The sequence below is a fragment of the Cydia strobilella genome, chromosome 2 (assembly GCF_947568885.1).
Source record: "Cydia strobilella chromosome 2, ilCydStro3.1, whole genome shotgun sequence".
Lineage (NCBI taxonomy): Eukaryota > Metazoa > Arthropoda > Insecta > Lepidoptera > Tortricidae > Cydia > Cydia strobilella.
In genome coordinates, this window is record NC_086042.1 from 21,793,660 (window position 1) to 21,806,479 (window position 12,820).

Genomic DNA, 12,820 nt, shown 5'->3' on the forward strand with positions numbered 1-12,820 from the left:
GGTCTCAGGAACTAAATGACTACAACCCTAAAACTCGCCAGCAGCTTTACATCTGCACCTACAATGTGAAATCATTACTATCACCGCAACGAATGATATTATTAAAATATTCACTATCAAAAATTAAATATGATATAGTAGGATTATCGGAAGTCAGAAGAAAAGGCTATGAAATTATCGAGGACGAAGATCATGTTTTCTGCTATACAGGAACGACACAAGGGCAGCACGGAGGCGGAGTAGGTTTTCTAATAAAAAAGAAATACAAAAATAACAAAGAAAACTACGTGGGACTCTCAGACAGAGTTTGCCTCCTTAACATGAAATTTGACACAGCGGTATCAATAATGCAAGTTTATGCCCCCACATCTGCATTACCGGAAAAGGAAATATATCTTTTTATAGCCAAATTGAAGAGGCCCTAAAACTTGCAAACGGAAAAATAATTGTAATGGGAGACTTCAATGCAAAAATAGGACAGAAAACCCACAGAAGCCTCTATTATGGGACAATATTGCTACGGAAACAGGAATAATAGGGGAGAAAAACGAATACAACAGGCACTAATAAACAAACTAATAATAATGAATACAAAAACATCAAAAACCTTTGGACTTGAGATAATAAACATAAAAATCAAATTGACTACATTCTGAGTACCTATCCAAAGCTTTTTACGAACATGGAAGTTCTTAAAAATAGTACATTTCGAAGCGACCATAAACTATTGAGAGGCACAATACAACTAGCAAATGTAAGAAGAAGTAGAGCAACTTTCAGGGAAACTAGAGCTGATCTATCATGCTACAAGAATCGAGAAGCGTATCTCAGTACTTTACTGAAAAATTCGAAGCAAGTGAAATGGGAAAGTAAAGAAGATGTAAAGTCGCTCTATCTACAGATAGAGACTATCATTAGACAAAACTTAGACGCCACCACCAAAAAGAAAAAAAAAATACTAACAGAAGAAACAAAGCAGCAACTAGAGAGACGTGTTACACTTCAGTCTAAAACATCCAAAACTAAAGAGGAAAAAAAAAAGAACTTTCGGGGCTCTACAAAACTACTAATAAAATGTTACGAAATCTACAGAATGGCAATAATTGAAAAAAAAAAACCTCACCACCATCGGAAGACAGAAAAAAGCCTACAAAAAATTAAATACCGAGAAAAAATGGATACTTACATTGAAAACACAGAATACAACAGGCGAATTACAGACCTGAAAACCTCTACCAGGACAAAGGCAGCGACGAAAACGAATACGGCAAATATGAATTAAAATCTTCGACTCAAAAGAAATAAAATAAAAAATAGAAAACCTAAAGAATGAAAAATGCCCTGGCCCTGACAACATTCTGAACTAAGCCTTAAAAATTGGGAAAGAAATACTAGTCTTATTACAACTCTTTTTAATAAAATACTAGAGAAACAAGAAATGCCTGAGCCCTGGGGAGAGTCCCGTATAATCCTATTATACAAAAAGGGAGATCCTTCCGATATTAATCCAACTAAACACTTTGAAAACAAAAGTCGCTACAAATGGCTTCCAACACCCAAAAACCTTAAACGAGACGCCCATAGAATACGTAGACAACTATATTTACCTGGGCAAGCAAATATCTTTCAGCAAATCAAGACACGAAGACGAAATAGACCGCAGAATCAACATCACTTGGAAGAAATATTGGAGTTTCAAAGAAATATTAAAATCAAAACTTTCACTCAAGTTGAAGAAAAGTCATTGACTCCTGCTTGCTGCCATGCTTATCTTATGGTGCACAAAACTGGATATATACATATAAAATAAAAAACAAAATACGCTCCTGCCAGCGTGCTAGGGAACGAAGCATCCTAGGAGTAAAACTTAGACAAACAAAAATGTGAAAACATACGTGTGAAAACTAAAATAATAGATGCAGTACAACACACGCAATGGCTAAAATGGAAATGGGCAGGGCATCTTGCTAGGTCCACAGATAATAGATGGACAAAACGCGTCACTAAATGGATGGGTCCAAGTGGCAAAAGGAGATCAGAAAAACCACAAGACCGTTGGGTCAATGATATCAAAAACATAGCGGGGACAGATTAAAACACCGGAATGATTGGAGACAGTTGGAGGAGGCCTATACCCAAAAAGGGGCCATGGCTTAATATAGGGTGTCCCAAAAAGGACGCAAGATTTCAATTTGCCGCCATTTTTGTATTTTAGTGCTGGCAACCCTAAAAAAAAGCCCACAACCACTCATGCTTTAAAAGAGGAAATTCGACGCTGCATCGGAGAAATTCAGCCGCATCTATGCAAAATGTTCATAGAAAATTTTGACAAAAGAGTGCGTATGTGCCAGCAAAGCCTAGGAGGACATTTGCCTGACGTATTATTCCACAAATAACCCTATTTTATGTATTTCAAGATTTTATATACAAATATATTATAACAAAAAAAAATGTGTTTTTCATCAATTATAAATCTTGCGTCCTTTTTGGGACAACCTTTATAAACAAATAAAAAAATAAAAAAATGTTTGTTTTTAACTTTTTCTGTAGGTAAAAATATGTAGTTATGGAAATAAAGGCTATATTATTATTATAAGTAACCATAATACGCTCCGCCGCGCCACGCCCGTGCAAATATCATCTCAGATCATGATCACGGTGTGCTCGATTCCATTGCAGATTAGGTACGCAAAAGAAACATAAAACAAATAATATAATTTACCATGGCATCTGCGTGTAAACCGTCAACTAAATTATTAGTGATTTATATAATTAATACCCACTGTTTCCCTTGAACACGTTTATCATTTCGTTGTGACCAGAGCACAAATTGCAAATTGCAATTAGTTGCAAATTGGCTACCGAATGGACACCGCAGATTAGCCGGGGCAGGCCATCAGACCAAAAAAGAGATGGTAGGATGACCTCCACGATTTCTTGGTTGGAGAGCAGACTGCAAAATTTCGTACCGATTTCATACAGCGATGAAATGCACAATGGTTTCCCATAAAAGTGAAGCTAAGCCCGAATTTGATAGTCTGCCACGGCAAAAAAGAAAGCCACTTCCGGTGCGAAAAAGGGGGGGTTACTTTACCAATTCGATACAGAAATAATAGTTATGGCAGCAGTTAGAAATATACTGGTAGACACAGAAAAGCGAAATCTCTGTCTTATTTTTTTTTGGCGGAAGTGCTTGGCAGACGTTCTCAAATGTGACTATACCTATCTGATACCTGCATGAAACCAATTCCAGTCGGTAGGTATGAACCTTCATTTCAGGAATATATACTGCCATGGCTTTTTCTACCGAAACACCTTGACAAACGAGATTATGTAAGCAACATCCGTGGAACCCGTATTTTAGAATTGTATAGATTACGGTACTTTATGCTTAGATTTGTACATATATTATTATGTAATGAAAAACATATATTTATAATTTATTAATATACACAATATATATTAGAAATTAATTACCTGCTTACGGCTTTGTACTTTTTCCTTTGCCTTATATAAGGTGGTAACAAATTAGCTGGTACCGACATTTTTATCTACACCTGATAATAGGGCTCGCGGTCGAATCCGTGTTTCGTTTACACGTTTCGAATACCCGTGTCCGAATAATACGTAAACGGTTTTCTGGCCCGTTCCGCACGTTTAATTAAGAAACGTGTAGTTAAGACCCGTGTACACGGATAAACGGGTATTCGAAGAAACGTATCTTATTTATCCGTGGCTCCGGGACACGTCCTTGACGATAGTAGAGAAGGAACGAACGCCAGCTACAAATGAATAGACAAAAGATTCATGACGAGTTTCTGTCATATTTAACCTTATTCCGTGGGACATAGAGTCGAAATTCAATAAACGGTTTAGAAAACCCTTTCGTGTGGTAGTTTTTGCTTGCAATAGGTATTATATACGAGATACGAGTATTCACGCTTCTTATCAAAGTAGTATTTTATATAGCACTTTAAATAGCTCCTTTTTTTACGTTGCAGGTTACCAATATAGTAAAAAAACCTGCTAGTACCTATTTAAAAAAAATATTAGAACCGTCGAGTTCAGTATGTAGACAGGAAGTCAAACTAAAGTTCGAAATTGGCATTAAGTAAGTATTTATAAAAAAAAAATACATTTTTAACTTGCTTCTTTATTTTTAGTTTAATTTGAGAACATGATATGAAATTGTATTTCTTGTCTTGTAGGTACACCTTATAAAACAAAGTCCCCCGCCGCGTCTGTATGTTCGCGATAACCAGACCTCACCTATGAATGAAGTGTTTCTTTGGGAATGTTTATGTGTATATTTTGTTAAGGTTTTATTTAAATTGGTAGAAATATGACGATGTTTGCTAATGAAGTTACAATAAATCACGCTGGCTAATCGAAAACGCTGCCCAATCTATTTGAGATATAAGCACAATGTATGGTGGAATTGTCTATCTTTCATTGGTCTACAAAAAAGTGCGCGATGGCTGTCTGTCTATATTTTAAGTATAATTAACCCATTATTAACTTCTAAAAAAACCGGACAAGTGCGAGTCGGACTCGCCCACCGAAGGTTCCGTACAAAATTTAATTTTAATTTTTTTTTGTTATGGCGGCAACAGAAATACATCTGTAAAAATTTCAACTGTCTAGATATCACGGTTCATGAGATAAAGCCTAGTGAGTGGTGACAGACTGATGGATAGTGAAGTCTTAGTATTATTAGGCTTCCGAAGTGAATACTTGTTACAGAATGTATTTTATTATGCTTGACTCTCCATGCGAAGCCGGGGCGGGTCGCTAGTTACTAATAAACACTTTAAATCAACTTGATAAAATTGCACCTTCTCAATAAATTCTAATTGTTTTTGCTCTAGGTACCTCTTACCATAGTAAAACGCTTTTTAGTGGGGTGCGGCTACAAAACAATGGAAAACATTTTCTTGTGCAGATGTTTTGACCTTATTACAACGACATAAAGCTTATAATTGTCGGTGACACTTGTGATAATAGTTTGGGAACCTACATGTTTTCGATGATGATAAACAAAAGGATATTGGAAAACAATGGATGGATGGACCACCGGTCGGCAACGTGCGCATTTAAGTTTATTACCTGAACTCTAGTTAGAAAGTGACCAAAGTGAATTATGAATGATTACCAATTTAAAGATCTATCTTAATGTAATTAGCAATATTATCGCAAGTTATCCAAGGTAGTATGGGTTTTTATGGTTCTTGGGTAAAATTCTGCCTTTCATTTGAGCATGATTACTCGATAATCCCGCTTTTGTGGTCCTAAGTTTTTTGCGCCGTTGGCAGGTTTGTTGTTTTCGCAAAGCAGTAATAGACCCGAGATAAAAATAACCACGAAATCATTAAACTGTTATTTTTAATTAATATTGTATTCTGTCTGCACACCTATTTTTAACGAAAATACTATACCATTATGTAATTATAAAAAAAAAACTATGATCGATATCAAATTTATGTCATTAGCTTAGAAGCAATCGGTTTTATTAAATGATATAAATAGTTTAAAATAAAAATTATGTATACCTACTATTAAACACAGGAAGATGGCTCAGTACCTATGTTTTATCAATACGGTTAAAAACAATTTAAAAAAAAGTAATTGTGCGGTTTTATGAAACCACGATGCAAGTGAAACTTTTTTCGGATTGTAGGTATTTAACTAAAAAAATTCGGAAATTAATTCGAATTACGGTATTAAAATCGCGGTTTTAATGTTAACTTAATAAATGGGGGCGATAGAATAAAAGTTTCACTTTAAAAATCGTACGACAAACGAATTCATCTGAAGTCAACATAATAAAAGTGGAAAGTGGACCTTGTTACTATTGTACATTGGCTCAAACTGGTTCGGAGAATTCGGACCCGTTCGGAACGGTCTTAAGTACCCGTGTAAACGGAGATACGTGTCTGAGATACGTTTCTTGGGAACGTTCCTTCGAAACGTTTTCGAATCCCGGCGGTTCCGTGTAAACCGGGTTCTTAGTACCGCCGGGCTTAAGAACACGGGTATACGTTTCGGCGTGTAACACGGATACCGGGAGCCCTACCTGATAATAATCGGCTCCTGAAGTATGTTTAAGTATGAAACGGAACTACGTTTGTATGGAGAACCGAGCTTGCCGGAGACCCTTAATGATATAATTAAATGACCGCATTGAACAGATTCTAGAACCTCTTTTACCTAACACTTAACTGGCCACTTCACTGATAAATCGAATGACACGTTGAGAATGACATTTAAGACAAACAAACATCACAAGGGCCTGACACTATCTTTGATAGAGAAAGATAGTCTTATTGCGATTCCTATAAGAGGAAAGAGAAAATAGGCCATGCTTTGTCCTTATCACCGACCGGGTTTTTTTTTCATGGTCGGGTTATGGCAGCATAGGTAAGAGGCGATGGCGAAATACCGAAATGTATAAGTGAAAGAGAAAAAGGATTATGCTGCCATACATTAACCTGTCAATACAAGAATATGTCTTTCTCTGACCCCTGGTCGCTCGGTTTCATGTCTATAACTAATATACTATGTCTATGAATACACATGATGATTATTTTTAGATAGAATTATAACTTATTTATTTTATTCGGTAAATAAAAACAAAAAAAACATGAGAAGTTTTCTTAACTTTGTTACGGTTGTAAAATCGTAACTTAGGTTTTGGCTTATATAGGAATCAATCTCGTTTCGATACTCCTAGCGACATCTAGCAGCGATGTTAAATGTTAAATGTAGTTGGGTGGGTATGTTAAAACGATAGTCGGGTCGAAGGCGTTTAACGCCATCTGTCGAGGTCGGGCAATACCTTTTGGATAAAATCTGGTAACATTCATTGCAAGACGTGTTTTCAGATGCTTCGCTACATTATTTAAGGTTTTGTTCTGGAAGTATAATTAAAAATAGTGCACACGGAATATATTCCAATATATTCCATCGTCTTACTCAAATTACTTTAGACTTAAATATAATTTCGATGACTGAGTGAGAGTTTTTTTGTACTCTGTTGATATGGCAACTTAATACGTGGGGACGTAGAAAAGTTGACAGTGCTCGATCACTTGGAATCTGGCGGCGATGTAGAACGTCACGCGAAAGATTCTTCAGGTCAGCCCTAAAATGCAAACACACTAAGCTTTACAGATTATAACCCGTAGCGAGGTAAGTTTCTTGATATTTGTCATCGTGAAGCCTCAGCCCAATTTCTAAAGTGCTGATTTGTATTAATTTTTGGTTTCTTTGTTATAGCACACAACGTGGCAATGACGTCCTTTTCCTTTTGAATTCCTTGTGGGAATAATTTTAATTTGGCTTCGGGTCAACATGTTAGAGGTTGATACCAACAATTTCATCAAGAGCCCGGGTAAGGAACTGTGATTTAATATGGAAAAGTGTGGTTTTTTTCTTTGTCTTTGTGCATACGTGGCAATAATGACCATGGGTCAAATTTAATAGTTTTCTCATGAGTAGTAGAGTAATGTAGGAGTTTTAATTATTGTCTGGTCTGTTTTCGTGGAAAATGAAATCGAGGTGCACATGGCCATGCAATTTTGCCAACATGTGCTTCAATGTGTAATTTTGTTTGTAGCTTGAAAGCCGGTCCTTCCCTACGGGATCCTTCCTTACGCCCCCTGCACACCTTGCTGTCTTGTGGAACGTGCTAGCGCAGCCTGCTCTTGCGGTATCGTCCTTGTGACTCCGTGCTGTTCATCGCGACTGTGGCGTACCAGTAGAACGGCTGGCTGGATACGCAACTACGGTCTCGCTGCGTATCGTCGCGACTCCTGCCGTCTGCTGCGCGCCACTGGGATGGCACGTGGCCACAGTTCTGCTGCCTCTGTAGCAACACGTGTCTCAGGTGTGGTCAACTCTAATTTCTCTTAGTGATCTTTTAAGACTTAATTAACCTAGCAAGGAACATATAATAGTGGCCTCTTAGATTTGATTTCAAGTGCGAAGTGTTAAGCGTAGAAACAGAACTTCATAGACTTTATCACGTTTAACGTCTCATTATAGCATAGTTCACCCTGGCATAATTACCATAAGTATGTAAATTCTGTATCAGGCCCGTCCTCTAAATTGTGTACTGCCCGTCATCTATTTATTTAAGGATTGTAATTAAATGTGTAACTGAGCTCAAACAATAGTTTATTTCATCTCATATTAATCTTCCTTCTTTTGCACGCTTTATGTGTGCTTGGCGCCCAGTCTTTCTTTAGCTTAACGTACTTTATCTACTTGGAGATACCTTAGGAAACTGCCAGACGTGTATTGTGATAGCAGCGTCGAGGCCCACGACTCTGAGAGAACCTACATATAGTCCACAGCTTAATATACATGTTACAGCTTCTATTTAAAGTTCATTGTTTTAGTGTAAAGTACCATTTCGTAAAATATCGGTAACTAATTTGTTAGCACCTTATATAATATAAATAATAAAATAATTTCTAATTACAATATCCTTAATTGACCAAAATTATTATTAATACATATTGTAAACGGGGGTCAAAAACGACAGGATTTTCAACGTCAAGGACGATTTGCACCCCAGCAGTGGGACACTAAATAGGCAATACATATAAAAAAAATTTAGCACGACAGGTTGGTTAGCTATTAATGGAATATTTTAATGCATTTACTTGTTACTAACCACAGCTTTTATTTTAGTTCCACAGTAACTATATCATGGTAATTAAGCAGATACTTTAGCTTATTCCTATAATTCAATATGTCAAGACAGTCCAGATTCTGTTAGGTTACCACCGGGTTGATGATGAAAACTAATACTTGTACCAATATTTTAAATTTATTCGTTCGCTACCAACATAATTACAACCAATTTACAATAAATATTCCAACACGTCTACGCTGTAACTCGTCTGTCCACGAACTGCCCCTTGTCACAGTGTACCCGCCTTTTAATAACAATTCAAGATGGCGGGAACCAGTGACAAAGTGAGGGTCAACTGATACTCTTTTTTAAGCTAATCGTAAAAGTAAAAATGATCAAAATATAAGCTATTAATAAATAATGATCCTTACAAACAGTGTTGCTAACAATTCGTTTATCGCGAATGTTACCATATTGACATCGAACCAAACGTTAAAAGTTTAAAGCCTGTGTGTATATAACCGGTGAGTTATCAATTGTACGTATACCCACAGATGTAACGGTACCGGCACGTATGAAATATTCATGTACGAGTCACGATCGGGACCGATCCTGTATCCCGGAGCTCTCGTATGGGAACATTACCATAGTGATGGCGGGGCGGAACGCGGTTGATTTTATTTATGGGACGCGCCGCGTGCGCCGCTCCTATCGTGCCACTGACACTATATTAATGATCCACTCGTTAAGAATCTTATAGAAACATGTAACGTATTAGGCATACTGCAAATTAAAACATGTAGGTACCCACTCGTACTCGCTTTAAGCTAAGCTTGATGTGATGCGCATCGTGGTAATTAAAAAAAACCGGCCAAGTGCGAGTCAGACTCGCGCACGAAGGGTTCCGTACCATTAGGCAAAAAACGGCAAATAATCATATTTGTTGTATTCCCATACAACAACCACTTAAATATTTATTTTATCTGACAGGCCGATATAGTCAGGCGGGCTGATAGTCAGTGGGCCCCTTTAGTAATAGGGCCCCTTTGGGTACGGAACCTTAAAAACATTACAAGCTGACAACCACACTAATCGAACAAGTGATGTTTTGTGATGAGCATCAATATGTTGTATAAATTATCATCAAGCTGTTTTAATTTGAAATCAATTGTGCAATACAGTTAACAATAATTGAGGTGTCATGTGTCTTAGTACTTACAGGTAGGACGAGATCTGTTTGGTCGCGTTAAGGGAATCCAAGGCCTCTGTGGCGGCAAGGTGGCAGTTACTGCAACAAAAGAAACAAAAAATTAAAAAAAAAATGAACCGCTTTACCGCTATTAATTTTAAACAACGGATCCATCGAACATCGGAACGACGAAAAAATTAATTTGCGAGCTCCCGCGCAATCGCAAAAACCTAGCAATATCCATCCATACCGTTATTGTTGCTCGTGCCTCGTGCCCGAGAGTACATTGTAGATTTATTCGCAATTAAAGGCGTACATTCTGCAATAGCATTAAGCGAACCCTCATAATTCGCAGTGAGCAAAAAGTTGCTAGTTTGATAATGCAATCGCTTGCTAACATCTCTGAGTTCGATTTACATTTGTTACTGTTTGAACAAAGCCAACTAAAAAACCTAGGTCTATTGTTCCCCTTACTTTGTACACTAAATGAGAAATTGCGAGTTACATAGGGACACTCCCACTATTACAATACCGGCATTTATAAATCAATACGCCAAAGTTTTGAGTAATTTGTCATATATGTACAACTTGTTTGGTTAGGCTTAGGACGCGATTTAGAAGATATACAATTTACGTTATTCACTTTGGATTTGATAAGCCTTTATAAATCAATTTCATTTATTCATGCTGTCACATAGGTATACAAAAATATGCACGTGTTATTATGAAATGAAAAAATGAAAAAAAAAAAAAACGAAAATCTTTACTTTCAGGCAACTATTGGCCCATAGACAAATATCTTATCTTATCGCATAGTCACAAAGTGTAAGGTTTCCAACTTCCCGTACAACGGCGTGCACTATCAAACCAGCTATTGCAGAAATTACAGATTGCCTTAAGAACATTTTGTGGGCCCCAAATAAAATTTAAAAAAATATAAGGGATGATTTAGCCCCGCTACCCTGCAGCCGGGCTTGCATTGCTGAGTTAGGGTATGATAGGAGAAGTATCAGGCAAATTTTCAGCTTGTCTCAAGGAACTTCTCCAAAAATGTCTACCAGCTCTCCGTCTATTAGGGATCCTGCTAACTTGTACCTATTTTCCAAAAAAAAAATTAAAAATAAAATCTCTGGTAAAGGCTCTCTTCAGTGTTCAAAAACTAATTGATGCGTTTTATCCACATGTGTGGGTGTGGCAATTAAAGTAATAGAATTCTAATTTTGAGTAGTTTCCTTATGTTGGCTGGTAGAATTGACGTAAATTATGAATTTGAATGATAAATATTTAATAACGTTCATTTGAACTTGATTTGGTTTGATTTTGTTTGATATTTTATAGTATTTCTTCGCTATACGCTCGTGGTTCAATTATAGAGTCTTTCGCTTGCTCGGGTATCAATATTAGCACGAGCGGTTAAACAACAACTTTGTCCCCTTGTAAAACAAATAACTATTTCTATCCAACAATCCGGAAGGCAAGGGCTTCATTTGAACATACCCATAACTTTCAATACATGCATTAATCAGAGAAAGATGATGTTACCTACATAATTTGTATCTTCTGGTCTTTTAAAGCCTTACAAAAGATAACAGCGTTATTAAACACATTTGATGTCTATATGGTTTCATCAAATCAATGGCCAATTAAGGGATGTGAGATTTGTCAAGTGGTGAAGTCTCATCGATGCTAGCAGTCGCTCGGGCACGGGTAGAGGTGGCAGAGGCGTGAAGCCGGTGCAACGGGCGCGCGGGCGTCGCCTCATTACACTTTGTAATTAGGGCCGTGGGCTGCGTGCAAGCCGCGGCCCTGCACTAAATCACGACAGGCCTGGTTAACATGCGCGACCGGCGCCCTCCGAAAGGGCATAGCTCACAGCGTCACAATGTACCTCTTTACCCACGGCTTATTGAATATTTAATGTAAAAAAACTGTCGTGAAAAGGATGTCCTTTACATATTTTGAGGTAAACAACAGTACGTAGAGGTTGTTCACCCTATAGGGGCTTAGCGTGACGTTTCATTATCGCCATTTACGGATGCCGATAACTGCATAAGTCAAAGATTGGCACCGCAGCGACTTTCTCGAGACAACTCGCGGGCTCGTCACGAGTTCCGTCAGCGCTAACAAGGCGGTATAAGCCAAACAACAAGGTGGTGTAAGAACCAACACACGAGTGATGAATTGAGTGAAAGTCGAATAAGCACTAGATAGGCTCAATGATAAGAATCAACACACTCTTCACATTGTTCGCGCTCCGATACATGAGATAAGGCTTTCTCCGTTCGTCTGTCGCGAGCTACCGTGCAGATGCCTCGCAGTTTATGACTACATTTGCAAAACGGGAGTTTATTTTTATCTTACTATAATCACTATTTACTACAACTTACGCAGGCAGTAAAGGCAAATCACTAATCATTTCAATTCAACAAAATTTTAGGATTAGTGTTATGTAGTGTAGGCGTTTCTAGTTGTTTGAGTTATAGGTTCGAACCCCGACTTGTATATATATTATACTACAGGTTTTCTTTGAGCTAATGGTCTATATAATTTGTAATTTTTGGGATTAGGCTTCGAAAAGCGGACCCCGGGCTACTTTAGGATTCAACTGGGAACTCGCATGGACGGAGTAGCTATGAATTGTTGTTTTTGTTGATAACTTTTTATCTATATTTACTCTAGTTTATATATCCAAATTTTTATCCACTCTTTAGGCAGTTACTAGTTAGTGATAAATAAAAGATTACGACCATTCAGCACATATACGATACGTATTTCTTTCATGTAATGAAAGCAAATTTAAGACGTAAATTAACAAGGAAGTCAATGGTGTTAATAATAGCGGGATAGTCAGGACGCCCATTATTATTTGTAAGCGTGAAATAATATTATACGACCCCAAGGGCACGGGGTTAATCAATTCCATGCAAAACATTTTCAGTCCATTGACTATAGCATCTTCGCTAGACGCTGAGGAGCCGATGGAGGAAAAACCG

The 12,820-nt window shown here is 37.5% G+C and overlaps 1 protein-coding gene across 2 annotated transcripts in view; it reads right to left on the minus strand.

The window, feature by feature from the left end:
• Positions 1 to 12,820, minus strand: part of LOC134753965 (CCR4-NOT transcription complex subunit 6) — a 208,035-nt gene that overhangs the window by 33,457 nt on the left and 161,758 nt on the right. For both annotated transcript variants that reach the window (XM_063690013.1, XM_063690005.1), the window contains one exon: positions 9,858 to 9,926. In XM_063690013.1, the coding sequence (XP_063546083.1) occupies positions 9,858 to 9,926 (69 nt within the window). The remainder of the gene's footprint in view (positions 1 to 9,857; positions 9,927 to 12,820) is intronic.